Source organism: Mus pahari, chromosome 3 (genome assembly GCF_900095145.1).
Source record: "Mus pahari chromosome 3, PAHARI_EIJ_v1.1, whole genome shotgun sequence".
NCBI classification, from domain to species: Eukaryota; Metazoa; Chordata; class Mammalia; order Rodentia; family Muridae; genus Mus; species Mus pahari.
The window spans coordinates 55,731,388-55,758,542 of NC_034592.1; the positions used below are offsets into that span (position 1 = coordinate 55,731,388).

The 27,155-nt window shown below is 42.5% G+C and overlaps 2 protein-coding genes across 2 annotated transcripts in view; one reads left to right on the plus strand and one right to left on the minus strand.

Moving 5' to 3' along the window:
• Positions 1 to 88: 88 nt before the first annotated feature.
• On the minus strand, positions 89 to 23,198 carry Fastkd1 (FAST kinase domains 1). Its single transcript, XM_021194090.2, has 14 exons — positions 21,839 to 23,198; positions 21,378 to 21,446; positions 18,924 to 19,049; positions 18,090 to 18,488; positions 16,192 to 16,302; positions 14,834 to 14,965; positions 12,597 to 13,083; positions 10,602 to 10,716; positions 8,453 to 8,581; positions 6,739 to 6,870; positions 6,117 to 6,230; positions 3,530 to 3,659; positions 2,098 to 2,212; positions 89 to 254 (listed from the first exon to the last, which is right to left on the minus strand). Exons 1-14 carry the CDS (start codon positions 22,255 to 22,257, stop codon positions 159 to 161), a joined length of 2,574 nt encoding a protein of 857 aa, XP_021049749.2. The 5' UTR covers positions 22,258 to 23,198; the 3' UTR covers positions 89 to 158.
• Ppig (peptidylprolyl isomerase G) overlaps positions 22,842 to 27,155 on the plus strand; it is a 35,725-nt gene continuing 31,411 nt past the window's right edge. Inside the window, exon 1 of the mRNA XM_029536072.1 lies at positions 22,842 to 22,908. The gene's annotated coding sequence lies outside the window, so the exon portion shown is untranslated. The remainder of the gene's footprint in view (positions 22,909 to 27,155) is intronic.

Here is a 27,155-nt window from a genome sequence, read left to right on the forward strand (position 1 = left end):
TATTATGTATACAGTGTTCTGCCTGCATGTATGCCTGCAGGCCAGAAGAGGGTCCCGGATCACATTATAGATGGTTATGAGGCACCATGTGGGAGCCAGGAATTGAACTCTGTGCCACCTCTCTAGCCCACCACAGTCATTTTAAATGAAAACTGCAGTCATGATTTGCCTGCTCCAAATAGATGTTCTCTCAGGTAGTCCATCCGTGCATCCTTTGTTGACATTGCCATAGAGTTCCACTCAAAGTAAGGGACCTGCAAAGCAAGTGACTCATTTGAACACAAGTTTTAAAGCAACTAAAGGTTACTTTTAAAGGAGTTCTTTTAAACTATTTTTTTGGGGGGTGGGGGGAAGTTCCATACTTGGTTTCTCTGTGTAGCCCTGGCTGTCCTGGAACTCACTCTGTAGACCAGGCTGGCCTCGAACTCAGAAATCTGCCTGCCTTTGCCTCCCGAGAGTTGGGATTAAAGGTGTGAGTTAAAGGAGTTCTTAATTTGATCCTCCCACCATCATCAGATGGAGCTCCCTGCCAAGTTAGTGAGGGGATCTATAAGCTTTTCAATGACCGGTTCAGAGATTTATAAAAGGTACACACAGCTGTAAAGTAGAAATAATCTGATTAGTCTCTGAGGATCTGAGCTAAGAGTGTGTACATGATTTGTTGCTTAGTGTATATGTGTGCTAAAACATTGAGCAAGGTGGACACAGGAAGAAGGCACCGTCCAGATACAGAAACAGGCTCATCAAAGACAGCGCATCTGCTGGGCCTAGACCTGGAGCTTCTCAGGCTCCAGAAATGTTACAAATAAAAGCATGTCACTGATTAGCGTTGTGACTCACCACCCCCCAGATAGGAAAGAAAGCAGGCGTGGTGGTTCACAGCTGTGTTACCAGCACTCCAGAAACTGAGCCAGGAAAAGTACCAAAAGTTGAAGGCCATACAGGGCTGAACCAGAGTGAGTTCTAGACCAGCATGGCTACAGCATGCTACCATGCCTCAACCCCACTACATCCCTCCCACTTAAAAAAAAAAAAAATGGGAGAGACAGATGGGACTAGAGAGATGACCTGGAGGTTAAAATCACTGCTGCTCTTCCAGCATACCTCTAGGTTTGATTCCCTGCACCTACATGGTGGCTCGCACCCGTCTATAACTCCAGCTCCCGGGGACCCAGTGCTGTCTTCTGGCCTCTTTAGGCATCAGACAGGCATACAGGCAAGCATCCATATACATAAAGTAACATTTAAAGAAAAAACCAACAAGCCAACCAACCAAGAAACCAGCCTCACTATTTCCTTAACCTCACAGCTAATTATAAGCAGTACTTGATCTGACCTCCCTGGACCCCAGACATGCATGTGATGCACAGACCTATAAATAGGCAGAATACTCACTCATAAAAAAACAAAAAATAGGGGGCTGGAGAGATGGCTCAGTGGTTAAGAGCACTGACTGCTCTTCCAGAGGTCCTGAGTTCAAATCCCAGCAACCACATGGTGACTCACAACCATCTGTAATATGATCTGATGCCCTCTTCTGGTGTGTCTGAAGACAGCTACAGTGTACTCACATAGTAAATAAATATTTAAAAAAAAAAAACAAAAACAAAAAATAGATTAAAATTTTTAAAAGAGAAAGAAGAAAATCATAGTGTTCATCACAGACCTTAGGCTAACAGGGGGGTTGAACATTTCTATTGAGCTCTAATTTGTGAAAGCTTGCTATGTGGCACAGGCTAGCCTCAAACTTGAGATCCCTCTGCCTCAGATATATAAGTGCTGGGATTACAAGCCTGTCCACCGTGCCTTTAAAAACTGTGTGTGTGTGTGTGTGTGTGTGTGTGTGTGTGTGTGTGTGTGTGTTCTGCACATGGGAGCAGATACACATGCCCATGCATGCAGGGCAAGCAGACAGTTTCTGGCTCCATCACCCCCCCCCCACCTTATTCTCTCTCACTGAGCCCAGATCTAGGCTGGTAGAGCGAGCCCCAGCGATCCACCTATCTCTGCCCACACAGCACTGGGATTACAGATGCACATGGCCATACCCGTCCCAGCATGCCTTTCTAGAGGCTGAGTTATGTGACTGTTTTATACCTGAATAACACGGTAGCCCAAGATTTCCAAATGCCGCTTCTTCATAGCAGATTTTCCTTTTAAGTGAGGAATATTTGAACAAAAGGCTCTTACATCCAAAAATTCTATAGCAATCCTACAAAAAAAAAATATAAAAATATTTACTTCCAAAATCAAAATGATAATATAAGTAACCAACAAGCCTTTTGGGAGAAAAGCTATATCTGTATAAACTAACAAAAGGTAAATGACTAAATCAGTGTAACACCAAGGTTTTTATTTTGTTTATTCTCTGAGTCACAGCATCAAGTAGCCCAGTAAGGTGGTTTGAATGATTGTCACCACCACGCCCGGCTCAAATTACTACGTCTACTGAAGAAATTAGTAACTGTCAAACCTTTTTATCTATAGAAATTATAGTAAAGCATCTAACTCTCATGGGTTTCTCTGCCCAACACACACCATGAGATAGCTTCTTCCAGAAAGAATTTATTTACCCATGAAGTGCAAGCAGCACAGCCACGGTCTAACTGATGTGTGGATAGCTGAGCGCGCTCACACGGTCTACCAGGATGTGTGGATAGCTGAGCGCGCGCACATGGTCTACCAGGATGTATGGATAGCTGAGCACGCGCACATGGTCTACCAGGATGTGTGGATAGCTGAGCGCGCGCACATGGTCTAACAGATGTGTAGATAGCTGAGCGCGCGCACACGGTCTACCAGGATGTGTGGATAGCTGAGCGCGCTCACACGGTCTACCAGGATGTGTGGATAGCAGAGCGCGCGCACATGGTCTACCAGGATGTGTGGATAGCTGAGCGCGCACACGGTCTACCAGGATGTGTGGATAGCTGAGCGCGCTCACACGGTCTACCAGGATGTGTGGATAGCNGAGCGCGCGCACATGGTCTACCAGGATGTGTGGATAGCTGAGCGCGCGCACACGGTCTACCAGGATGTGTGGATAGCTGAGCGCTCTCACAGTACAGAGGGGGGGGGGGGGCGGATGCAAAGAAGAAAACCCTGTCCTCCTGGATAAGGGCAAGCAGGCCGTCACTTAGTTACACAGACTGCAGGCCAGTGACACCCGCAGGAAGATCACAAAGGTAGATGGCAAAAGTATAGATACAGATGGTGCGGATGTCTGAATAGCAGGTGCTATCTGTCACCAACCCTTAATAAAAGAAGCTACAGGGGCTGGAGAGATGGCTCAGTGGTTAAGAGCACTGACTGCTCTTCTGAAGGTCCTGAGTTCAAATCCCAGCAACCACATGGTGGCTCACAACCATCCGTAATGAGATCTGACGCCCTCTTCTGGTGTGTCTGAAGACAGCTACAGTGTACTTACATATAATAATAAATAAATCTTTTTAAAAAATAAAAAAAAATAAAAGAAGATATAGTATAATGCCGAATATAATGGTTCAAAATTATCATATAACCAAATTACCTCTCAGCTTCTGGTGGAAGCCTTGGCTCAACTCTTGAATCCCAGTGTATGCCCAGGGATTTTCCAGGACTTATGCTATGGCTTTCATAAGGCAGAGGTTTTTTTCGTTTATCCAAAATGCATTCAAAACCTATTTTAAAAAGGAAGAAGAATCAACAGTATAAATTAGATAAATTCTAACAGCCAAAAGTTTAATATTTATATGAATATTTATATAGACACACATGTATTTCAAAGAGCAAAAAGAGCAATATAGCTCCCTGACTGTCCAACTTAGTTTGTAAGGTATGACCCAATGGTACTTTTCTTTGAACCATAGCACACAGCTGGTTACCCTTAGAACTGACCTAAGCCAAATCACATCAAAGAGTTTTGCTTTTAAGCCAGGCATGGTGACACATGCCTGGAGTCTCAGCACCTAGGAGGCTAAGGGAGAAGCATGGTAAACTGGGAGCAGCTGAACCGCAGACAGCCAGACTGACCCAGCAACAACAGCAGCAGCAGCAGCAATAACAACAACAACAACAACAACAACAAGAAGTCTATTGTAAGATCTTTCAAGCTCCTTGGTCATGTTCAGAGGATGCTAAGACAACCCATCTGAAAACCAGTGAAGCAAGGCCAAGCCCTCCTAAATGAATTACGTACAGGAAGTATGTTGACACGGAAATGCTTTTCTTAGACAAAATGGAACCATCAATGCGGAAGGAGTGGTACATGTAGAAACCTGCTATGCTGGCCTCCCTTGTGCAGCCTAGACTTAGGCAAGGAGCTCCAGGTAATGGCTACTAAAGCCAGCAGGGCAAACCTTCATGAGGGAGCTAACAGATGAATTGGTCTGAAGAACGTTATATACCCCCCGAGGAGTGGTGACTGTCAGTACAGGGCAGTGTGGCCAAAGACCAATCAAAGCTAGAATCCATTAAACACCTACCTCTAACTGCTGGATTACTGGGATGGTAAACACAACATGAGCATGTTAAACAATACCACAGGGTGCAGTCAGAAGAGTCTAGATGAGGAAAGTATTTTCCAATAAATTATAAGAGGGAAAAAAAACTGAACTGAACTGAAGCAAAATAATAAAATAAAAAAGGCAAATTAACCAAATGTTTGGATCCCAACTTGAAAAAAATCATAACATGCATAAGAAACAACCATGAAGGCTATATAATATTATGAAATTAAAATTATTCTACCTTTCTGTTTTTGAGAATGGGGTCCTGCTATGTTGCTGAGCCGGTCAAGAATCCCGGGGCTCCAGTCATACTCCTGCCTCGGCTTCTAACTGGACTATAACCTATGCCACATCTCAGCGTTACTCTATGGAGTGGTTTGAACGAGATGCTCCCCATATTCTCAGGCATCTCAGTACAGGTTCCCAGGTGCACTCTTTGAGGATGCTTAGGAAGTGTGGCTTTGCTGGAAGAAGTGCATCACCGGGGGGGGGGGGGCAGCCCTTGAGGTTTCACTGCCTCCTCTTATCCCCCATGGCCTCTGCATCTGTTCCTGCCTCTGTGTACCTGCTTTGAGCTCCTGCCCTGACTTCCCTGGGTGATGGACTAGGAACTGTAAGATGAAATAAACCTTCTCCCCACACTGCTTTCAGTCATGGTGTTTATTACAGCAACAGAAAGTCTGCAGTGTGAGTTCTAGGATGGCCAGGGTGACACAGAGAAACCCTGTCTCCAAAAAAACAAAAAGCAAAGCAAAACAACAAGAACAACAACAGAAAGAAGAAAACAAACTAGGAAAGATGATCTTAGCCAAAATCTACACAATGGAAGGTAATCTCTAGTACGATGGGGTTAAGAGCAGAGCCTTTAGAAGGCGATAGACTCATGTGGGGCATACCTTATAAGACACAGCGACCCCTCCAAACAAGAGAACTAGGGGCAGGGGGACAGCTGGAGAAGACAGCAAAGTCCTGTACTTTCCCCAAAGCCCTCCTGTGGGTTTTGGTTTTGGTTCTCTCTTTGCTTTTGATGGGATAGGGTCTTGCGGTTACCCAGGCTCACCTAAACCTCCTAAGCAGCTGTCATTACAGGCACAGGCCATGTCCGGGTAGAACAGAATCTTTGGAAGACTCAGAAATGTCTAGCAAATCTGAATCTGGGCTTGATTTAGCTCTGGTGAAGACTAACTTTTTTTTTCCTGAATAACAAAAATATTGATGGTTATCAAAGCTGGGCCATAGGAATGGACCTGAGAAATCTTTTTATTTTTATTTTTTGGCTTTGTTTGAAAATTCTCATGATTAAAAATTTGAAATGAAATTATAAACCTGGAGCTTGAGAGATGGCTCAGTGAAGAACACTTAGGGTCACTGCAGAGGGCCCGGGTTGGGTCTCCAGCACCCACTGTGGCTCATCGCCATCAGTAACTCCAGCTCTGCAGGATACGGCTCCCTCCTCTGGCCTCTGTGAGTATTAAGGTTACACTTAGTGCACTTCCACGCAGGTAAAATGCTTATTCTGCATGTAAATCTTTACAACCAAGTGTAAACCTTTCTAAAGTTCCAGCTAATCAGAAGACTCCAGTAAAGTGAGTTTGGTTGGAAAGGACCAGATGTTTGCAGGCGACTCACCCACTGTGTGGTAATACGGTGAAAGAGTGCAAGGCTTCACACATTGGTGCCCTCCCAGGACCTCTGCTAACATTTTATAGATCTGTTGTTGCGCTCCGTTCATAACACCGGTGTCTTAGGAAAAATCGAAAAAAAGTTAAAAGGCGTCCTAATGTGACAACATGAGAAACAGACATTTTTATGCAGAGCCTCAGGGCTGGCAAATGGCTCAGCAGGTTTGTAACAGTACTTGCCTCTCAATCCTGAGGACCTGAGTTTGATCCCCAGAGCCCGGATAAAGATGGAAGGAGAGAACGGACCCTAGAAAGTTACCCTCTGACCCTCCACACACGCCTGTGTGAGCAACCACAGGCGCACCCAGGAAGTACATAAACACAGTGCGAGCCTAGTGCTGTCCATGTGGACGAACAGTAAATTCAACAGGAGACAAATGTTTATTCAAGTGCTCCAGTGTCCAGCTAAATTCCTGTAAAATGAATTCCACTTACAAAAGTATTTAACAAGCCGTAGGCCCTCTTGGAAACTCTAGACATATTTAGACTTTATGGTGATAATAATAATATATTACCTAATAATCTGTTCTTAAATAAACTGTACTCTCTTACCAGAAGAAAACTCAAACCTTTGTTAAACTGTCGTTGACAAAAGCGGTCATGAAACCAGGGGACCCGCAGCTCAGGGCACTCCAAGCAGACCGCTCTATTTAACTCCATGAGGCGGAACTGGATCCTTGCACTCAGAGTTGAAGGTAAAACTGAAATTAGGAACACATTAGTGACGGATGTGGAGAGTCCAGGCGCAGCAGAAACAAGTCACTTCCTCATATGATGACCCGCACTCTCGGCTGACACCTGAACTCTTACATGAGAGTGTCACTCCACTAGTACATAAAGGCTTCAGGTCGTTAAGTTGATATGTTTGGTAACATGATTAAGACCAATTTCTACACTTCGTTCATTTTAAAGCTACATTTTAAAAAATGCTACCAAGAATCTTCATTGACTTCCTTTAGGATATTCCATATTTTGGAATTTATCCTAAGGAAACAATCCATGGTCCTGTGTAGTGTTCATTATTTGTAATGAACGAGAAACAACCTATAAAACAAGAAACAAGGGTCCCAGGATATAACTAAAGTGACCTGCCTGTAGTGCATGCATAGGCCCTGGGTTCAATCCACAGCACTGCCTTTTTAAAAAGTGGGTCCTAGTTTCAGATAATAAAGTTCTTCTATAGCAGTATAATGGTATGATATGAACCTGGTAAAAATATGACATCAAAAATATTTTATAACATGGAAAGCTGTTCATAATATAGTTCAATAAGAACAGCAACATAAAAAGCAATTTAATGGCTAGAGAGATGGCTTAGTGGTTAAAAGCGCTGACTATTCTTCCAGAGGTCCTGAGTTCAATTCCCAGCAACCACATGGTGGTTCACAACCATCTATTATAGAATCTAATGCCCTCTTCTGGGGTCTGAAGATAGCTACAGTGTACTCATATATACATAAAATAAATAATTCTTTTAAAATAAATAAATAAATAAATAATAAAAAACAATTTAAGATCTCCATCCATTAAAAAACCCTTTGATACATGAGTATTTATATGAGACCAAAGGAAGTACTCCAAGCGCCTGGAGTTAGCTCACTGGCAGTTTGTTCAGCATGCAGAACGCCCGGGGCTCAATCCTCCCGACACAAAATAAAAAGGAGGAATGGCAAGCGCCACCCCAGCGGTAGCAGCTGTACTGGGAGACAGAATTAGGGATATTATCGAACTTTGGTGTTGTTTAATGTGTTTTCCAAAGTTTCTATAATATTCATATATTCATAATTTTTTTAAAGATAGGATACAAGGCCGGGCATGGTGGCGCACGTCTTCAATCCCAGCACTCGGGAGGCAGAGGAAGGCGGATTTCTGAGTTCAAGGCCAGCCTGCTCTACAGAGTGAGTTCCAGGACAGCCAGGGCTACACAGAGAAACCCTGTCTCAAAAAAAAAAAAAAAAAAGACTGGACACAAGGCCCTGGCTGGCCTGGTCAGTTTCGAACTTTCAGCCATCCTCTTGCCTCAGCAATGCTAAAATCATATATATAAATATGGAGAGAGAGATCAATATCTCTATATCTGTGTGTGTTATGTGCCTATTATATATTTTACATATTCATAATTATATTCATGTATACATATATGTATACACATACATTCCTACCCTTCAAGTCCTGGAGATGAAACTTAGGACTTAACAAATGCTAAGCAAGCATTATGGGCACAACTGACACTTGCATATAAAGTGCATATAATAAATTCTAAAAGTAAATGTAGACACGTACTTTCAAGCTGGGAATCTAATCTGGCTAGGAACTCGATGTTAAACATTTTCTTTAGCAGATCTTCTGGAAAATATTCAAGTACGGCCAAAGAAAAACCAAGAAACACTAATGTACCAGGATCCAATGTACCTAAAAAATAAGTTTAAAATTGTAACATACAGATGTTCCACATATACATATGAACAGGTAAGCTGTTTAGATATAGTCAGGTTTTTTAAATGATATAAAAGAAAACATCATATCAACATAAAATTAATCTGTACCTAGATATATATGTAGGCAAAACATTCATACACATAAAATTACAAAAAATACTGTAAGTGGGTCTAACCCATAATATATTGTACGTATCACAACAAGGTATCTTTGCAGACAATGTGTGATACAGCCGCCACTAGCAACCAGATAATCTATAAGATGACACGTCTTCAATAAAACAGCCAACCTTTATTATTTAAAAACAAAAGAAGAGCAGGAAGGAGGTGATAAAGTTAAACAAAGCTCATTTTCAAACACATACACACACACACACACACACACACACACACATACACACACACAAGTCACTTATCACTCAAGCACTAAGGAAGCTGCACACAAGGCTCAAGACTTCAAGGCCAGGGCTAGGAAGATGGGTAAAGTGCTTGCTATACAAATCATGAAGACCTGAGTCCAAAGCCAAGTTGGCTTGGCTGCACGCACCTGTAACCCAGTGCCAGGGACGGAGACAGAAGGATCCCAGCAGTTCACCCACCAGCCAACCCAGCTCCATCAGTGAGCTCTAGGTTCAGTGCTGATCATGCCACAAAAAAGTGAGGTAGAGGGGCTGAGGTGTCTCGGTGGGTCATGACAGAGCTTCCCGAGCAAATCTGAGAACCTGAGTTTGGATCCTCAGAACCACAGAAAGCTGGGGGAAATGGGAGGCAGAGCAAGAGCATGCTGGGAAGCTCCTGAGTCAACCAACTAGGACTACACACTGACAAACAGAAGGTGCTCAACAAGAGCAAAGTCAAGGACTAACACCTGAGACTATCTTCTACCACTCACACAAGAAAATGTGCACACACACACACACACACACACACACACATACACACACTGCACGAGCACATACATGAGTCTAGCCTGAGCTACAGATTGAGAACCAAACGAAAAATTGGTAAGAGATGGGAAATTTTGATAATGGCCTAAGCAGTAGATGGCACTGCTCATTATCCTGGTTATAGTGTTGGCATAATGGTTACAAGGAAGGCTGTTCCCTTTCCCTGAAGCATAAAGAATGGGTATTTCAAAGGCTCATCATATGCAACTAATGACAGGACTCAAGCTAGACTGGGGATATACTACACAGATGCTTGTCCCTTCAACTTTAATTGGCTTTTGAAAATCTCAGTAACAGAAAGGGAAAAAGACACAATCTTTTCCCCAGGTGTGTGGAGTGGTATTCTAGATTATAAGAGATGAAATACATAGCCACCAAAAGCAACAAAGTAGTTATTTGGGGTACAACTCAGGAGACTTTAAACACTGGACTCTATTAGGTATTCAGGGACTACTGAAGTTTCTTAGTATGCTAACAGTATGTGCTGATACAAGGGACTTTCATCATCCTGAGCAGGTATACGCCTCAGTACCACAGTATAATATCCTCTGAAATGGGGCACAGGGCGGGGGTGTGGGGAAGGTAAGCAAGAGATATAAGGCAAGTATGACAAAATATTAACATTATCAAGTCCACCCTGTGAATATATTCATGTTCATTGAGCAATTCTTACATAAATCTGTTATGTTCGTATTTTAAAAAGTCTCAGAGAAATGGATACTTTTCTTCTTTTGAGACAGGTCCTTTCAAGACACAACAGGTAGGGAAATAATTGGATAGAGAGATAGATGATAGACAGACAGATGTCCATCCGGGTAGACTTGAACTCCCCCCCTCCCCCATAGCCAAGCTGGTACCAAGTAATCAATCCTTCTGCCTCACCAAGTGCTGGAATTTCAAAAACACACTGTCACACCCAGTAGTACAGAATTTCCAGCTATTTTTGAATATCCAATATTGAAGGCCACTGTGATAGCTTCTGGGTCATGTTTACAATAAAAATCTATTGGACCACTCATTCATTATATCGTCAAATACTTTACCTACCTAAGTAAGAATTACAGCATTGGGCACACGCTCCAAAGAATTCATCCTTTTGAGGTGGATCATAGTTCAGAATGCTGAATGGGAGAATAATAGCAAGGACTGAAAAGGGATGGATCTGTAAAAATGAAACAAAATAAAATAAAATAAGCTTCAGCAAATTTTAATCTATCATTTCAGATAAAGTCTAACATGCCCATAGTGAAAGTACAGATGTACCACTTACTAACTTTTGCATCCCGCAATGCTTTAAAGTTGTGACTATTAGTAACCGTAAAAATGTTAATATAAAAAAAGTCAGCCAATCTAGGATGTAATTCTGCTAGGTGTAAAGAGGACTTTTCTGGGCTCCATCACTCACTGAAAACAAGCAGGAAGCAGCCCGTTATTTCCATGCCATCAGTGCCTGGGTCAGAGTAGCATCGTGCCACAGTCAACTAGCTCTGGAGGGCAGTCGGCACTTTTTCCCCCACCCATTCTTTACCTCTGATGCTTTTGAGTCAGGGTCTCTACAGCCCAAGCTGGCCTCAAACTCAAGGTCAGTTGCTAGGATTGTGGGTGTGAGCTCTGATGCCTGGCAGCATTGGGGCGTTGGACCTAAGGGCATGCACGTCTACACAAGCACTCTTCCACTGAACCACACCCGCTCCATTTTCTCACTTGCTTATTCACTCGCTCATCGAAGCACCTGTTAGGCACAAAGCTAAGCAAGCAAGACATCTTGTTCAGTTGTGGAAAATACCAGCTTCTAAAATAAAGACCTTATCCATATATATATACCACAGTCATTGTGTAAGTAAGCATCCTCTCACTGGATCCACAGAGGGGCTTTTCCAACGTAATTTCAAAAACAGATATACACTGATAACTCAGGGACGCTGATACCTTATACATTTCTCAGTCTTCACACTTATCTCTCATTTCTAATGTGTGTGTGTGTGTGTGTGTGTGTGTGTGTGTGTGTGTGTGTGTGTGTGTGATGTGCACGTGAATGTGTGTCACATCAGAGACTAGCTTTGTGCAGTTGGTTCTCTCCTTCCGCATTTAAGAACAAACTAAGGTCGGTCAGACTTGCATCATTGGAGAGGCAAGTCCACTAACTCACTGATCCATCTTGTCAGGCCTATAATGGTGACAACCAGGATTACAGAAAAAAAAGAAAATTAAAAATCGGTTGTTTTCTACCATGCAAATATACCTAATATTGAAAATATTGCTAGTTGTGATGGCACACGCCAGTAGGATTTGCTGAAGGAAGTGGAGGCAGGAAGACCATGGGTCTGAGACCGACCTGGGCTACAAATTTTAAAGCCAGAAAGTAGTGGCACACACTTTTAATCCCAGGACTTGGGTGGCAGGGACAGATAGATCATTTTGAGTTCAAGGCCAGCCTTGTCTATAGAGTGAATCCTAGGACAGCCAGGACTGTTACACAGAGAAACACTCTCAAACAAAAATCAATCAATCAATCAATCAATCAAACTGACCTCTGATCTTAGCTGGGCATAATGGCATATGCCTTTAATCCTGGCACTAGGAGGCAGAGGCAGGAAGATCTCTGTGAGTTCAAGGTGAGCTTGGTCTATATAGTGGGTTCCAGGTCAGCCAGAGCTACACAATGAGATCCTGTTTCAAAAACAAAACAAAACAAAATCCTTAAGGGCTGAAGGACGAAAGACCACTCATCTCTCTAGATCTGTGGCCAGAGGAGCAAAGCACCCACTCTGGTTTGTTTTGTTTGAGGCAAGGTCTCTATGTCTGTTCACTTTGACCTTAAATTCTTGACAATCCTCCTGCTTCTGCCTCCTAAATGCTGAGGTTATACGTGTGACATCACACCCTGATCCAAAGTGGTCTTAAAGAGAAAAGGAACAAACGGATGAACTAGAAGCCAGAGGTGACAAGTTCGGAAAGTAATTAAGGATCTATAATTATAAAAAGGTATGTTTCTAGAAGCTGACAACGGTGTAAAAGTAATGTCTAACATTTAAGTTTCACCTTTTCAATCTGCTGAACAGCCACTGAAGCTATCCTATCGAGCAGCAGAGTGTTGAGGTAGTTAGTTTTGGAAAGAAAAGATGCGATCTTGGCAACATTGCTGTAATCTATTTCATCCATGAAACGCAGCAAGGCAGCGATGGATTCTTCAGCTAAGGATTCGTGAAGCCATTCTCCCTTCAAAGACTTCAGCTCCTCCCACAGAAGATCCAAGTGGGTGCTCTGTTGCAGCCGGTGACGGCCCCAGTGATCTAGCTTTTGAAGGAGGTCCAGTTGCTTTCCAGAAGTACTAGCCAAGCAGAAGTGATCACTCTGAATCCAGCGCATGAGACCTACTACCAAATCACTCAGTTCCCTGAAGTCACATTGTGGTAAAATGGCTTCAATCCGGGAGACCGCTGTTTCATTGAGGTGAGGATATGGAAGCATGGACAGAGCAGAGACCAGAACAGAAATCTCACTGGGTATGACACTAGTTTCCAAACGACTATCATGTAAAGGAGAAAGGAGGGGAAAGCATAATTAACCAACAGCAACGAAAAATACCCAAAATACATGAATTAAAGTAGAGTTACACAACTGTTCTTAACAGGTGAGGTAACTTTAGAAAGCTACTTTATTTATGACTTATTCACAAGGGATAGATCTCAAGGGGTCACTAAGGAAAGGCTCAGGTGATATAACTATCCTCCAAATTTTTTTATTAAAAAAAAAAAAAACACAAAAAACAAACAAACAAACAAACATCTCACCATCAATGGGAAAAACGGTGCCCAGTGCTGATGCTAGGAGTGTCTGAGCTCTGTGTCTGCGTAACCATCAGGAGCTGCTGTGACCCTGAGTAGTCCCTGGCATGGGGGATCCTCAATAATACCAATTCAATTCCCTTCTTATTTATGTGCCCAGGACATACAGCCTTGTTACTGGCAGACAGACACACTGGCAGACACACACACACACACACACACACACACACACACACACACACACCAGACCTCTCTAATCTTACTTCTCTAAGTCTGCACAGTAACCATCTCAGCATAAGAGCAGTAATTCTTTTTTGTTTTGTTTTTGTTTTTTGAGACAGGGTTTCTTTATGTAGCCCTGGCTGTTCTAGAACTTGCTTCGTAGACCAGGATGGCCTCGAACTCACAGAGATCTACCTGCCTCTACCTCCTGAGTGCTGGGATTAAAGGTGTGTGCCCCCAGTTTGAGAACAGTAACTATAAAACAACAAATTAAGAACTGGCCACTTGGGCTGGAGAGATGGCTTAGCGGTTAAGAGCTTTGATTGCTCTACCAGAAGTCCTGAGTTCAATTCCCAGCAACCACATGGTGGCTCACAATAATCTGTAATGGGATCTGATGCCCTCTTCTGGTGTGTCTAAAGACAGCAACAGTGTACTCATATACATTAAATGAATAAATAAATTTTAAAAAAAAGAAAGGAAGGAAGGAAAAAAAGAAGGAAGGAAGGAAGGAAGGAAGGAAGGAAGGAAGGAAGGAAGGAAGGAAGGAAGGAAGAAAGAACTGGCACTTTAAGGCACCTGTACGTTTGGAAGTGTAGAAGAAATGATTCAATCATATTAAATTCAAAACTGAAGAGCCAGGGCTACATAGAGAAACCTTGTCTCGAAAAACAAAACAAAACAAAACAAAAAAAAAAAAATTCAAAACTGAGTTGCTATGATTTTATTATTTTGGAGTTCTGAAATCCTATCTAAAATGAACAAAGAAAGAACAAACATATACACACAAACACACACACACACACACACACACACACACACCACTGACTGCTTGGCAAATAAAATGATCATAATATTCCATGCTAGTCACAGTGCATTGGCAAAGGCATTGTCATTCATTATCAGTAAGCTTAGAAATTAAAGTTAGCAATACTTCATTTTAACCCAATTAAATCAATGAAAAGCTGTGTAACTTCCAAATTAGAACACAGTGTTACATATCCAGAGGAAAATAAGATAATTTTCAGTTATTAACGTAAATGGAAAACTATACAAAAAATTGCTTTCGTATTAATATCACCATTATATGGTTGTTTAGTTGTTTAGTGGGGTTCATATATGCTAATACAGCATGCTAGGTATAACCGAGACCTTAGAAATTCAGTAATAAGCCATTCAGTTTAATCCAGAAAACTCTAGCTACATGGACGGATTTTGAAATGAAATACTAACTTAATTCTTTATTTTTTTAAATACTTAAAATCTTACCTGAGAAGTAATTCTCTGAGTTTCATAAAAAGTTCCTTACTTTGAAAATGTAGAAAAGTCAATGCTTGTATTATCTTCAATAGCTCTATCGATTTATAGGTATCCAAATGTTTGTACAGAACAGAAACAATCCTAAAAAGAACACACATCATAAACAAGCCATTCACTTATTTATTAAACAATCACTACACAGACGTCATGCCACACACTCTACTCTATGTTGGGGACCAGTAAAATTATCTCATTTTCTGTTTTTACAGAATTCTCTCAAGATGTTGGCAGAAACGTAAGTAATTAAAATAATCATGAAGTGTAAATTTGAAAAGGGGGAGAGAAGAATAACTGTGGGAGTAGGAGGATCACTTAGCAGTTAAGAACACTGGCTGTTTATTAAGACCTGGGTTTAGTTCCCAGCGCCCACATGGTGGCTCACAATGACCTGTAACTCCAGTTTCAAGGCATCCAATAACTTCTCTGGCCTCAGCCAGCACAAGGCATGCACATGATCCAAATTATGCAAGCCAAACAGTCATACACATAATTTTTTTACATAATATTTTTTACAGAAGAGCATAGCTTTATGAGAGAGAGAGAGAGAGAGAGAGAGAGAGAGAGAGAGAGAGAGAGAGAGAGAGAGAATCAAACCCCTGCTGTCAAGAACAGTTTTATCGTAAATTGCTAACAATTACTAACACTAATCCCATTTTCTTCCATAATCTTCTGGCCCTCACATGGAAATGCTAACCTCGATTGAGAGAGGAGGACGACAAGGAGGAGGACGAGGAGGAGGAAGAAGAGGAGGAGGGAAAGTGATGATAAATGAGACTGAGTAAGAGGCAGGCAGATTTCTGAGTTCGAGGCCAGCCTGGTCTACGGAGTGAGTTCCAGGACAGCCAGGGCTACACAGAGAAACCCTGTCTCGAAAAAACAAAACAAAAAAATGAGACTGAGTAGCCTTCACTAAAGAGACATATGATAAAGAAAAACTAAACATATGCAATTTGAATGGGATTTTTTTTTCCTTCTTAAATCAATAAGCTACTGTATGACAAATAGGCAACAATGAGACAAGTCCACATGGAAGCTTCCGGAGACACAGAGCCCTTGCTTCATGCACTGTGACACTCTGCTCCAGTCTACAGCAGCAGCAGAGGAAATAGAAACTGCTGCAAACAACTCTGCCCCTGCTCTGAAATCCGAATCAGGAACATAGGAATGCCTTAGGCCACCATCTCTTATTACTTCAAAACATTCAAGCCTAAGTACTTCCGTCAGAAAAAAACAGAAGACAAAAGACAAAAAAACGATACTAATGAGTGACAACTAAACTGAGCACAATGGACTTCAGGAAAGACTACTTTTTAATCAAGTGTGAATTCCTGCTTTCCATATCTTCCATTGCTCCCAACACGGTCAGTGCTTGCTGGCTGCTTAGCTCCTCTGACAGCAGTAGTATAGTAGATTTAAGCCTAGAAGCAAAAATAAACATTTTTTTAATGTTAGAAAATTAGCTTTCAGTTTGTTTTAATGAACTGCTTTGGGGTACCAAATAGAAAACAACAGCTCCCTCTTCTGTGGAGGGCTCGGAAGACCTGCGTAAGGGAAAGAGCTCATCCCGGCTATCTACAGATTACTGCCGTTCTTGGGCTGGGGAAACGGCTCAGGTAAGAGTGTGCACAACTCGCCGGGCGTGGTGGCGCACGCCTTTAATCCCAGCACTCGGGAGGCAGAGTCAGTCAGGCGGATTTCTGAGTTTGAGGCCAGCCTGGTCTACAAAGTGAGTTCCAGGACAGCCAGGGCTATACAGAGAAATCTTGTCTCGAAAAAAAAAAGTGTGCACTACTCTTGCAGAAGACTCAAGTTTGGTTCCCAACATCCTTTTCAGGTGGTTCACAATCACCTGTAACTCCAGCTCCAGGGAACTACACTACTACAGGACACTGGGGTCTTCTGCATGCACACATACTGATACAAGTATACACATAATTTAAAATATTTTAAAAGACTGCTAGAATTGTAAACATTCCATATACTTATGCTGGGTAGGGGAATCTTATGCACTGCATAACTCTAGCCTCATAGCCTAGGAAGGGAGAATCTAATGATATTTGTGTATTAATTTAATATCTACTCATCTTCTACCAATATCTCAATGTTTTAAATGGAATAAGATCTGACCAAAGTACCATAAGTATTCCTATGTATATCACATCACACCAAATGTCACCCATAGATCTATACTCCAGATATTTGGGAGGCTGAAACAGAACCACAAGTGTTCAAGACTTGCCTGAGCAACTTAGTGAGATTGTCTCCAAATAAAAAGTAAATAGATAAGAGTGCTTGTCTAGTATGTGGAAGACCCTAGGTTTAGTTCATAGGACAACAAAAAAAAAATTCAACTAAATATTCCAAATATTTATATCTATACCAATGTCCTATGAAAACAGAAATTCTTTTTTTTTAAAGATGTATTTATTATATGCAAGTACACCATAGCTATCTTCAGTCACCCCAAAAGAGGGCATCGGATCTCATTACAGATAGTCATGAACCACCATGTGGTTGCTGGGATTTGAACTCAGGACCCTCAGAAGAGCAGTCAGTGCTCTTAACCACTGAGCCATCTCTCCAGCCCCAAAACAGAAATTCTTAAGAGATGAGTCAGATCAAACTCATTCAAGTCTGGTGCTGTTGGGACACCTGTAACTACACACCCAATTGCTTTTGTTTTGTTTGGCTGCGTGGGAGGGTGGGGGTGTGCAAGATGAGGTCTTGCTTTGCAGCCCTGGCTGGCCTGGGACTCCCTCTGTAACCCAGGATGGCCTCAAACTCAGAATACTCCTCCCAAGGACTGGGATCACAGCCAGGCACCCCAAAGAAGTATGTGCTTCCTCATTTGTTATAATTACTGCTAATAGTTTTCTGTTGCACTATACCTAGGCTTTATAATATAAATATATATGAATATGATGAAGTAACGCTATACCATGATGCACTGTTTAGACTACTATGGTCTAAATATCCCACTCTCTTCTGCTGGGTCACGAGTCTTATGCTTCTGTGTAAACCCAGGAAGGGTTCACCAAAATACTGAGGTGGTGCCCCTCATCTTTTATCCTGTCCACTGTTTAGAACACACACTAGTAGTTCAAAAGTTGGAAATGCAAGTGAAAGTCAGAAGAATCAGAGAACAGAGGGTCACAGGTCAGTCCCCCTCCGGCATGAGAAGAAAAGCACTGAAAAGTGAGCTTACTGTTTCTTCATCTCAGGTCTGGCCACCGGCCCCAGAGCAGCAAACAATCTGACAAAGCTCCCGGGATGATCAGAAGGGAGGGTCATCTCAACCAGCCTCCTTCGAGCTGCTTCGACAAATTCAAAGCTGTGGAACTGTAGGAACTGATACAGGCTAAGGATTTTACTGATGGCCTCCAAATCAAGATGGCTCATGTTTCTTATGAACACTTGATTACACCTCTCTAACAGTGGGTAATGACTGTATTTGACATTTCGAAGAAACAGTAATATCCTTCTCGCAATGTTGACCTTGGAATAATTTACAGTGTCAAAAAGAAGTTCTGTTCTGGTCACCAGTCGTTCCTGGAAACACGGTGATATTAGAGAAGAAATGCTGACCATTAAGACAGACAAGGCCCTGAAAGAGAAAAAAGATACACATTTTGATATCATTAACAAAAAATGACCAATTCTAAATGAAATGACTAGATATGGCAAGAAACTGGCAAGCACATTGTTTTATACCATAAATTATCTCATTCACTTATTCTTTTTTTTTTTTCCCTAGCACCATGAGAAACAGTTCTCCGGTTCTGACCCGAGGATATCATGTTTTCTGCTGCTACATGCAAAGACGTGACAGATGGCTGGGGACATGGCAGGCAAACTTGGTGAGTTAAAAACCTTAGATGCTTCAGAAAACTCGACAATACCAAGCAGCTTTTGCCATCGCTGTTTTATAGATGGGATGATGAGCTCACAAGAGACGAAGTTATAATGAGGATGGACAGATCTCTATCTGCACCCAAAATCTGCACCTGCACGCCCATACAATGTTCCCAAATAGAGGTACCTTAAGTCCTGGATGGTTTCCAACCTCCTATTTACAATATCAGCTATTTTCCCCATTAATGGACTGAAATACAGATGCTGATCAGCCAGGCAAGTGGAAAATATGGACAGCACATTAATATCGAACCTATTAAAAGAAACGCAAGGGAGATCATTAGTATCAATAAGAACACATGATGCAGTTGTGAAATAAAAAAGCAACAAAACTGCTAATGCGTTACTCCTACAAGACAAACAGCGTGTGCCCACATGTAGAAGCAAGGCCCTGGGTTTGGAGCCTCAATATTACAAAAAAAAAGAACAGATGTGGAGTATATCTGGGAGGAATGAGGGGTATGTTTCGAGGAGTATATTTTGAATATGTTTGAAACACATTGTATGAGACTCTTGAAGAATACAAACATTATATTTAAAAAAATATATCAAATTTTCCAAGAGGAATTGATTATTTATTATTATAAAAGTACCAAATGATGATACTTTTAAAGTTCAGTACTTTAGAAAGATTAAAAAGAGAAACACTCAAAACTATTCTAGTTTTAAGTTATAAACTTTTTTAGGAAACTCATTTGCATATTAGCAAATAAAAGTTCTATGAAAATTTTTAGAATTTAAGCATAGGGAAAAGGATCCAATCTGTTCCAGCAAATGGCCAGACAAAACTGAAGTGTTATACATTTCAATGTTTTCCTTTCCCTTTCTTTTCTGTTTGGTGAGTTGTGGAGAGCAAAGCCCAGGGCTTATACGCACCTTGGCAGGCCTGCCAACATCAAGCTACATTCTCAGAGACCGGGTTTTAATGTGTTGCTATTGTTTGTATTGTTTATTAAAAGCAACCGTGTTGGGGCTAGAGAGCTGGCTCAACAGTACATACTGCTCTTCCAGGGAATCCACGTTGGCTTTCTAGCATTCACATCAGGTGCCTCACAACTAGCTGTTAACTCCAGCTCCAGGGGCTCCAACACCCTCCTCTGGCCTCTGCAGGTACCAGCACACATGTGTACATATGCCCCCACCCAACACACATATATACAAATACCTTTTAAAAAATAAAACAAAAAAATCTACTTTTCAGTATAAGGACGTTCATAGCAGCACAACACATAATAACCAAAACTGCAGATAATCCACATATTTATGACCAACACAATGGAAATGTATCCAACAGTAATGGACCTGAAACTTTCTTTTTTTTTTTTTCTGAGTGAAGTCAAAACTTATTGACAGCAATGTAAAACAAGCTAAGATGGAAAGGTACCATTTAGCAGGAGCAGATACTGGTGTAGATGCTCACACTCTGTAGGAAGCTTTGAAGCAGGCTATATAACCTGTGGTCACCACCAACTGCCCACTTACAGAAACGGAGTGGCTGAAAGCCAGGCATGCTCCACAATGTCGCACGCTCTCCCATTCCACCAAACTGCTGCCTTTCTTTTTGCTTCTCCCACAGCCCTGCAATCAAGGGATGTTCTGTTTGTTGTTGTTGATACTTATTTATTCCGTGTGTTTGGGTGTCTTGTCTGCAGTATGTCTGTGCACCTCGTGTGGTAGTTGTGTCCGTGGAAGCCTGAGGAAGCCTCTCAGGAATTGGAGTCACAGATAACAATCTGTAACCTACCACACGGGTGCTACGATTCACCTGCCAGGCCACCTTTCCAACCCCGATGTTTAAGTTTGTTTGTTTGTTTGTTTGTTTTATGTAAAGTCAACCAGACTCTTCTGTTTCCGGAGAAGAACTCTTCAAGAGTCGAAGCAACTAGTTCATAACTGCCTGTGACACGGCGGTTACATTTTATTAATATGCTTGTGGAAAAGGATACTGAAGCCTGCTGAGTGAGAGGGAAACTCCTGAAATACTTGCCTTTCTTTACTACTGTAGACACAATTTAAAACCCTCGTCAAACAGGTCAGGCGTGGCGTTTGAACCCCGCACTGGGAGGCAGATCTCTGATTTTGAGGCCAGCCTGGTACACAGATCAAGGACTGGAGATGGCTCACTGGTAAGAGGGTGTGGTCTACAGAACAAGTTCCTGGAAGACCTGCCTCAGAGTAAACAAAACAAACAAGCGGCTTGGCCGACTCTTAGGCCTTCTAGAATCATCAAAAAGAAGATTTTGTAGCGTGCGTTACAAATAGGTCAGTGCTTCAGCAACTGGGAAACATCTTCATAGCAGAGATGAGTCTCCGCCAATCTCTAAGAGCGCTTCAGTCTATGAGAAAGAAACTACCAAGCCCAGAATTCCCTGCTCGCGTATTACCACAGCTGGTTTATTGTAGCGCTAGGGATGGAATCCTAGGCCTCACGTATGCAAGCGCACGTTCCAACTACAAAGTTACATCCCCAGGCCCAGTACATTTTTCTTTTCTTGTGAAATGTCATTCTTTTCCTATATTCCATTTTGATAATCTCCCACAGAATAGCCCTGATCTTCTATGACAAGCCCAGCATACTTGCCTTTCCAGTCTTTTCCATGCTTCTGTAACCAGTGCCTCGATTAGTGGGTGATGGGATTCAACTGCAAACCTCAATAAAAACAAGGAAAAGAACCTCTTAATCATCAAAGCCAAGAGACTGCAAATAGGTCAACAAAGAGGGAACTCTGGCTTGCTACCAAGCATTTATCTCGAGTAACTACTTAACTAATATAATCTCATTGCCTTTAGCCAACCAACACACCTCCAACATTCCATAATCAACCAGTCTCATGTACCGAAGGCTAGCCATGTCTACATTCCTAATTTTCAAAAACGGTATCACCAATTAGTATCAAAGAATATCTTTCAAAAAAAATCCTTAAAATATAACATTATCAGAAAAACTATCTCCTGGGAGAATGGCTTTTGCGTTTTTAAAGGATTCTTAGAGAATTAAGATATAAACTATAGTTCTTTCCATAAAATTGAGAGGCAACTTACTGCTTTGTGCTGTATAGCACATCCACCAGGGTGGCATCACTCATTGCTGGGATGTGATTTGTTGTAACGCTGCAAAGATTAAGAAACTGGGGATGGTTTCTCACATGGTCAATGTTTTTTTCCAAGATGGTCTTCTGCTTCTGAAACTCCCAAAGTACATTAAACGCACAGCCCACTTGCTGTTCGGAGAGCGTTGCCGTATTCCTCTCAATAAGGTCAAACACTTGTTCTTCGTCTGTACACTTCTGCATCCGAGTTATTAATGACTCACAACTGAAGGGGCGGACTGGAAACGCTCTCCAAGAGAGCAGAGAGAGGCTTCGTAGACGGAACATATTTATAACGGACGGGGCTCCAAAATAGAGGTTTCTTTTCCTTAGCACAATTTTTCTTTGGTTAAAAAAAAAAAAAAAAAGCATCTACACTAGAAGTCAGGTATGATGTGACAGTATAAAATCCGGCTTTCATTCAAGAGTTTTATTTGCATCCTGGTGGCTCTAAATCCATGCCAACAGAATCTGTAAAACAACTGGCTACCTTGGTTACTCTTATCTCATTATTATCAAATTGATCCCCCCAAATTCAAATGTCAAGTAGGGAGGATTTTTCTTCTTGTTTGGACTACAGACTTTGTTCTTGGTCTGAACCAGTTAAATTTGATCCAAAATGAAACAACGGGGGGGGGGGGCGGGGGGAGTAGGAGGGGCGGAAAGGGGGTCTCTTCCTGCACCTAATTTTAAAATGTTTCTTCTCAATTCTGACCACAAAGCCGCATTAGGAAACAAAATCAAGAAAGGTTTGTTTGTTTTTTAAGAGTATTGGCTTGCTTGTTCGTGGAGATAGTGTCTCATCCTGTAGCCCAATCTACGACGTTTACAAAAAGGTGACCTTGGGGAAACCATTTAACTAAAGGAGACGCCTTGGGAGTGTGACACAGTTGGAAGTGCGGTGAACTGGCTTTGGGTGTCGCACTGCCCCATGGTCCACAGATGACAGGTATTCAGGCAGGAGAATTGACCTCCACCTGCCCAGATGGCAACGGTGCTCTGCGCCGCGGAGAACCCAAACAGGTAAAGGAGACCGTAGCGGCTAAGCTAAACCGCGTGTCCCGGGCGGAACCCTGCGGGGTACGGAAGGCAGAGAGCCACTGACCAACCGGCGAGTCCTTCCCACGCCCGGCACGGCCCGACGGGGCTGCTCTGGACGCCTCCAAGGCCTGGCAGCAGCAGCGGGAAGCTGGCGTCTCTCGCTCACCAGTAACGTCCGAGGGTATATAGCCTTTCCTGGGGAAACTTCTCCCGGTAACAGAGCGTGTCCCAGAGCGGAAGAAAAGCGGTCCCAGGGCGGCGTGCACCAAGGAAGCTCGCACTACAGGTCCCAGAAGGCACCGCGCAAGGCATAGGCAGGTCATACGCATGCGGGGAGCTCTGGGCTTTGTAGTTTCTTTCTCATAGACTGCAGCGTTCTTCGTGATTGGCGGAGACTCAGGTCCCTTAAGTATATCTCTATTACGAAGATATTTCCCAGTTGCTGAAGCACTGACCTATTTGTAACGCACACTACAAAATATTCTTTTTGATGATTCTAGAAGGCCTATGAGGCGGCAAAGGCGCTGAGAAAGTAAATTCTATCCCAGGACCCCACAAGGAGGAAGAAGGTAGCCAATCCTGTTGTTCAAGGACCACACGCGCACGCATATACAGATGTACATACATAATTTTACATTTTTATCAAAGGCTTTTTTATGTGAGGAGTGTATGTTTTACCTCTCTAAATACTTAAAAATAATAATTATTTTATTATATGTACCTGGTGATTAAGCACATTTAATATTGGTGATTACACAAAATGCATTCTTTGTCCAATAAGTGTGCATATTTTTGAAAGAATAAAACAGAGTTTCATACCATGAAACTTTGTGTAAATCTATGGAAAAAAAAAAAAAAAAGCCGGGCATGGNGGCGCATGCCTTTAATCCCAGCACTTGGGAGGCAGAGGCAGGCGGATTTCTGAGTTCTAGGCCAGCCTGGTCTACAAAGTGAGTTCCAGGTCAGCCAGGGCTATACAGAGAAACCCTGTCTCGAAAACAAAAGAAAAAAAAAGTTGTTGCAGAGGCTTTAGAGATTCTCAGCAATTAAGAGCACTGACTGTTCTTCCAAAGAATCAGATTTCAGTCCCCAGCATTTACATGGCCCCTTACAACCAACCACTTGTCAGTCTGGTTCTGGGGGATCTGATGCCCTCTTCCGGCCTGTACAGGCAGCAGGCAAGTCTTAAGTGCAATGAGAGAGCTGTTGGCATGCCGTGCCGGTTGTCGGTTGTCGTTGTGACTCATAGGTGTCATAGTCGCGAAGGACTTGGGTGCTTCTTTCCTTTGCCTTTGGAAGCTGACATGGGGCCCTCTGGTACCATGAAAGCTAGGTCGTCAGGTCAGTTCCAGCTCAGGGGCCTCTGAGGCCTTTGTCTGATGTGCTAGATATCCTCAGTACCTCCCACCTCTCCGGCCAACCAAGTCAAATAACAGTAATGTTTGGAACAGCCGGTTATGTTCTGGATCTCTTGGACAACGCTTCCTGTCTTAGTTTCCTACCTCTGTGAAGAGACACCATGACCAAGGCAACTTACAGAAGCGTTTATTGGGACCTCACAGCTCCAGAGGGTTAGAGACCGTGACCTTCTTTGGGAGGAGCGTAGCAGCAGACAGACAGGCATGTTGCCGGAGCAGCACCTGAAGCTTACACCTTGATGTACAAACGTGAAGCAGAGAAAGAGATAACTGGGAATTGCATGGGCTTTTGAAATCGCAAAGCCTAACACTAGTGACTCACCTCTTCCAACAAGGCCACACCTCCTAATCCTTCTAAACAGTTCTAACGACTGGGGAGCAAGTATTCAAATATACTTGCCTCTAGTGGCTATTCTCATTCAAATCACCACACTGACCTACAACTCAAAAGAGGTCTCCTCCTGTCTAGTGTTGGGGATTTTCTTAGATGTTCCTTGGTTCTTGGAGGGATCACTGTCAGTCCAGATGAGAAAATTTGTTTTGTTGTTGTTGTTGTTTTGGTTTTGTTTGGTTGTTTTGGTTGGTTATGTTGTTGGTTTTGGTTTTTGTTTTTTTCGAGACAGGGTTTCTCTGTGTAGCCCTGGCTGTCCTGGAACTCACTATGTAGACCAGGCTGGCCTCGAACTCAGAAATCCACCTGCCTCTTCCTCCCAAGTTATGTATGTATATTTATACACTGATTGTGTGTGTGTTGTAAGTATTTTTCGGTAGACAGTTCCAGTGGATAACTCCACATCTGTAGGTAACTCTGGGCAGGGAGACAGAGGCGGGACTTTTAGGATTCCCAGGAAGAGACTGAGGAAGGAGGAAGAGTGTATTCTGCCCTGGTGGGGGTGTAGGAGATGGACCACTGTAAAGATGCAGGAGGGAAAGACAGATGTGTAGGTGCAGGGGGAAAGTGGCCCCAGGAGGGCTGCCCAGTGGGGTCCAGGGCAGCAAAGATACAGTAAGTATTAACTCCAGAATATCGGAGAGGAGTGTGTGTTAGCCAAGGAGAAATTTAGAAGTGCCCAACCATTGAGCTGTTTAAGGTATTTTAAATACAAGGCTGCATTTGTGTTTCTTTTATTCACAAATCCAGAGCATTTCAGTGGTGGTGAGACAAGCATGAACCCTCTGGGAGTTTCAAGTGGATTAGCATACTACCTCAATGTAAACTCTGGATGTCATGGAACAAAGAAAAAACAAAAATATATAGTAGGAGAGATAGTTGTGGGGGAATGGCCTTTGGTATGTAGGAGATCAGAAAGAAAGTGGTTTTGGTTTGGTTTGGTTTGGTTTTGTGACCTGAATCAAAACTTGAAAATGCTAAAATTTCCAGGAGGAAATTGGCTGAATAAATGATACATCATCTAAATCATGAAAGAGTATTTTTCTTTTCGAGACAGGATTTCTCTGTGAAGTCCTGGCTGTCTGGCTTGAAACAGAGATCTGCCTGCCTCTGTCTCTTGAATGCTAAGATTAAAGGCATGTGCCACCGTTGCTTGGCTAGTGTTTTAAATACCCATCAATGTGTCTTTATTAAAAGAAAAGTTAAAAAAAGAAAACGATGTCATATATATTATTTCAGAATGATACATGTGACATCACTCCAGTTTTTTTGCTTATTTCAGGGAAGAAAGGGAAGGATATTATAAAACAGTGAGAGAGAGACAGAGACAGAGAGAGAGAAAACGTGCAGAGGAACTGTGGAGAGCGGACTTCAGCATCCTTATCATGGTCGCATCCAAGAGTTCTCTTCGATGACTTCATCTATAGGCGGCTATTTTTCTTTCCTTGTCTTTTTTTTTTTTTTTTTAAGAGATTGAGTTTTAGTCTAGCCTGAAGTACGAAGCCATACTCAGTCTCAAACATTAAACATGCACGTCTCAGAAACGCCTATCATAGGAAAGGAAAAATATAAAATGTATGGTTTGAGTATTAAAGGGGCACCAGGTATGGCCTTGTTGGAGTAGGTGTGTCTCTGTGGCATGGGCTTTAAGACCCTCATCCTAGCTGCCTGGAAGTCAGTCTTCCACTAGCAGCCTTCAGATGAAGATGTAGAACTCTCAGCTTCTCCTGTACCACACCTGTCTGGATGGTACCATGTCCTCACCTTGATGATGCTGGACTGAACCTCTGAACCTGTAAGCCAGCCCCAATTAAATGTTGGCCCTTGTAAGACTTGCATTGGTCATATTATGGTGTCTGTTCACAGCAGTAAAACCCTAACTAATACAGTGTCTCTCCATCAGTTATATTTGGCTGCTATAAAGAGCCTCATCCAGGCAGACAATAATTCCATGCATGCACTCTTTCAGGAGATAAATACAAACAGCACATTCTGGTGGGGATTCTTAGTCATCTCTAAAAGTTTGACCTTTATCACCTTCTCCCATCTCCCACTCCTCCTGACATTCTTTAGGTAGACTGCTGTTTTCATTTTGAACCCTCCATTGCTCCTAATTACTGAATTTGACTTCTTGTCACGCTTTTCCCTAGGAACTACAGCTAAAACCAAATCTTGCCACATTTGCTTTTGAGTGACTCAGACAGGCCCCATTAACTGTTTTTCCGCCCCCTCTCTTCCCTCCTTCTCTCCTGGATTCTTTAGCACTTCAGGAGCCCAAAATAATCGCTGGCCTAAACCATTCAGATCTGACGCAGGTTCTTCTACCCCAAAAGATCATGTCCCACTATGGGCTTGGTAAAAAAAATATATCTCATACAATTTCCAATGTTCTTGCTGAATGATTTTTCAGTTCGTCTGTG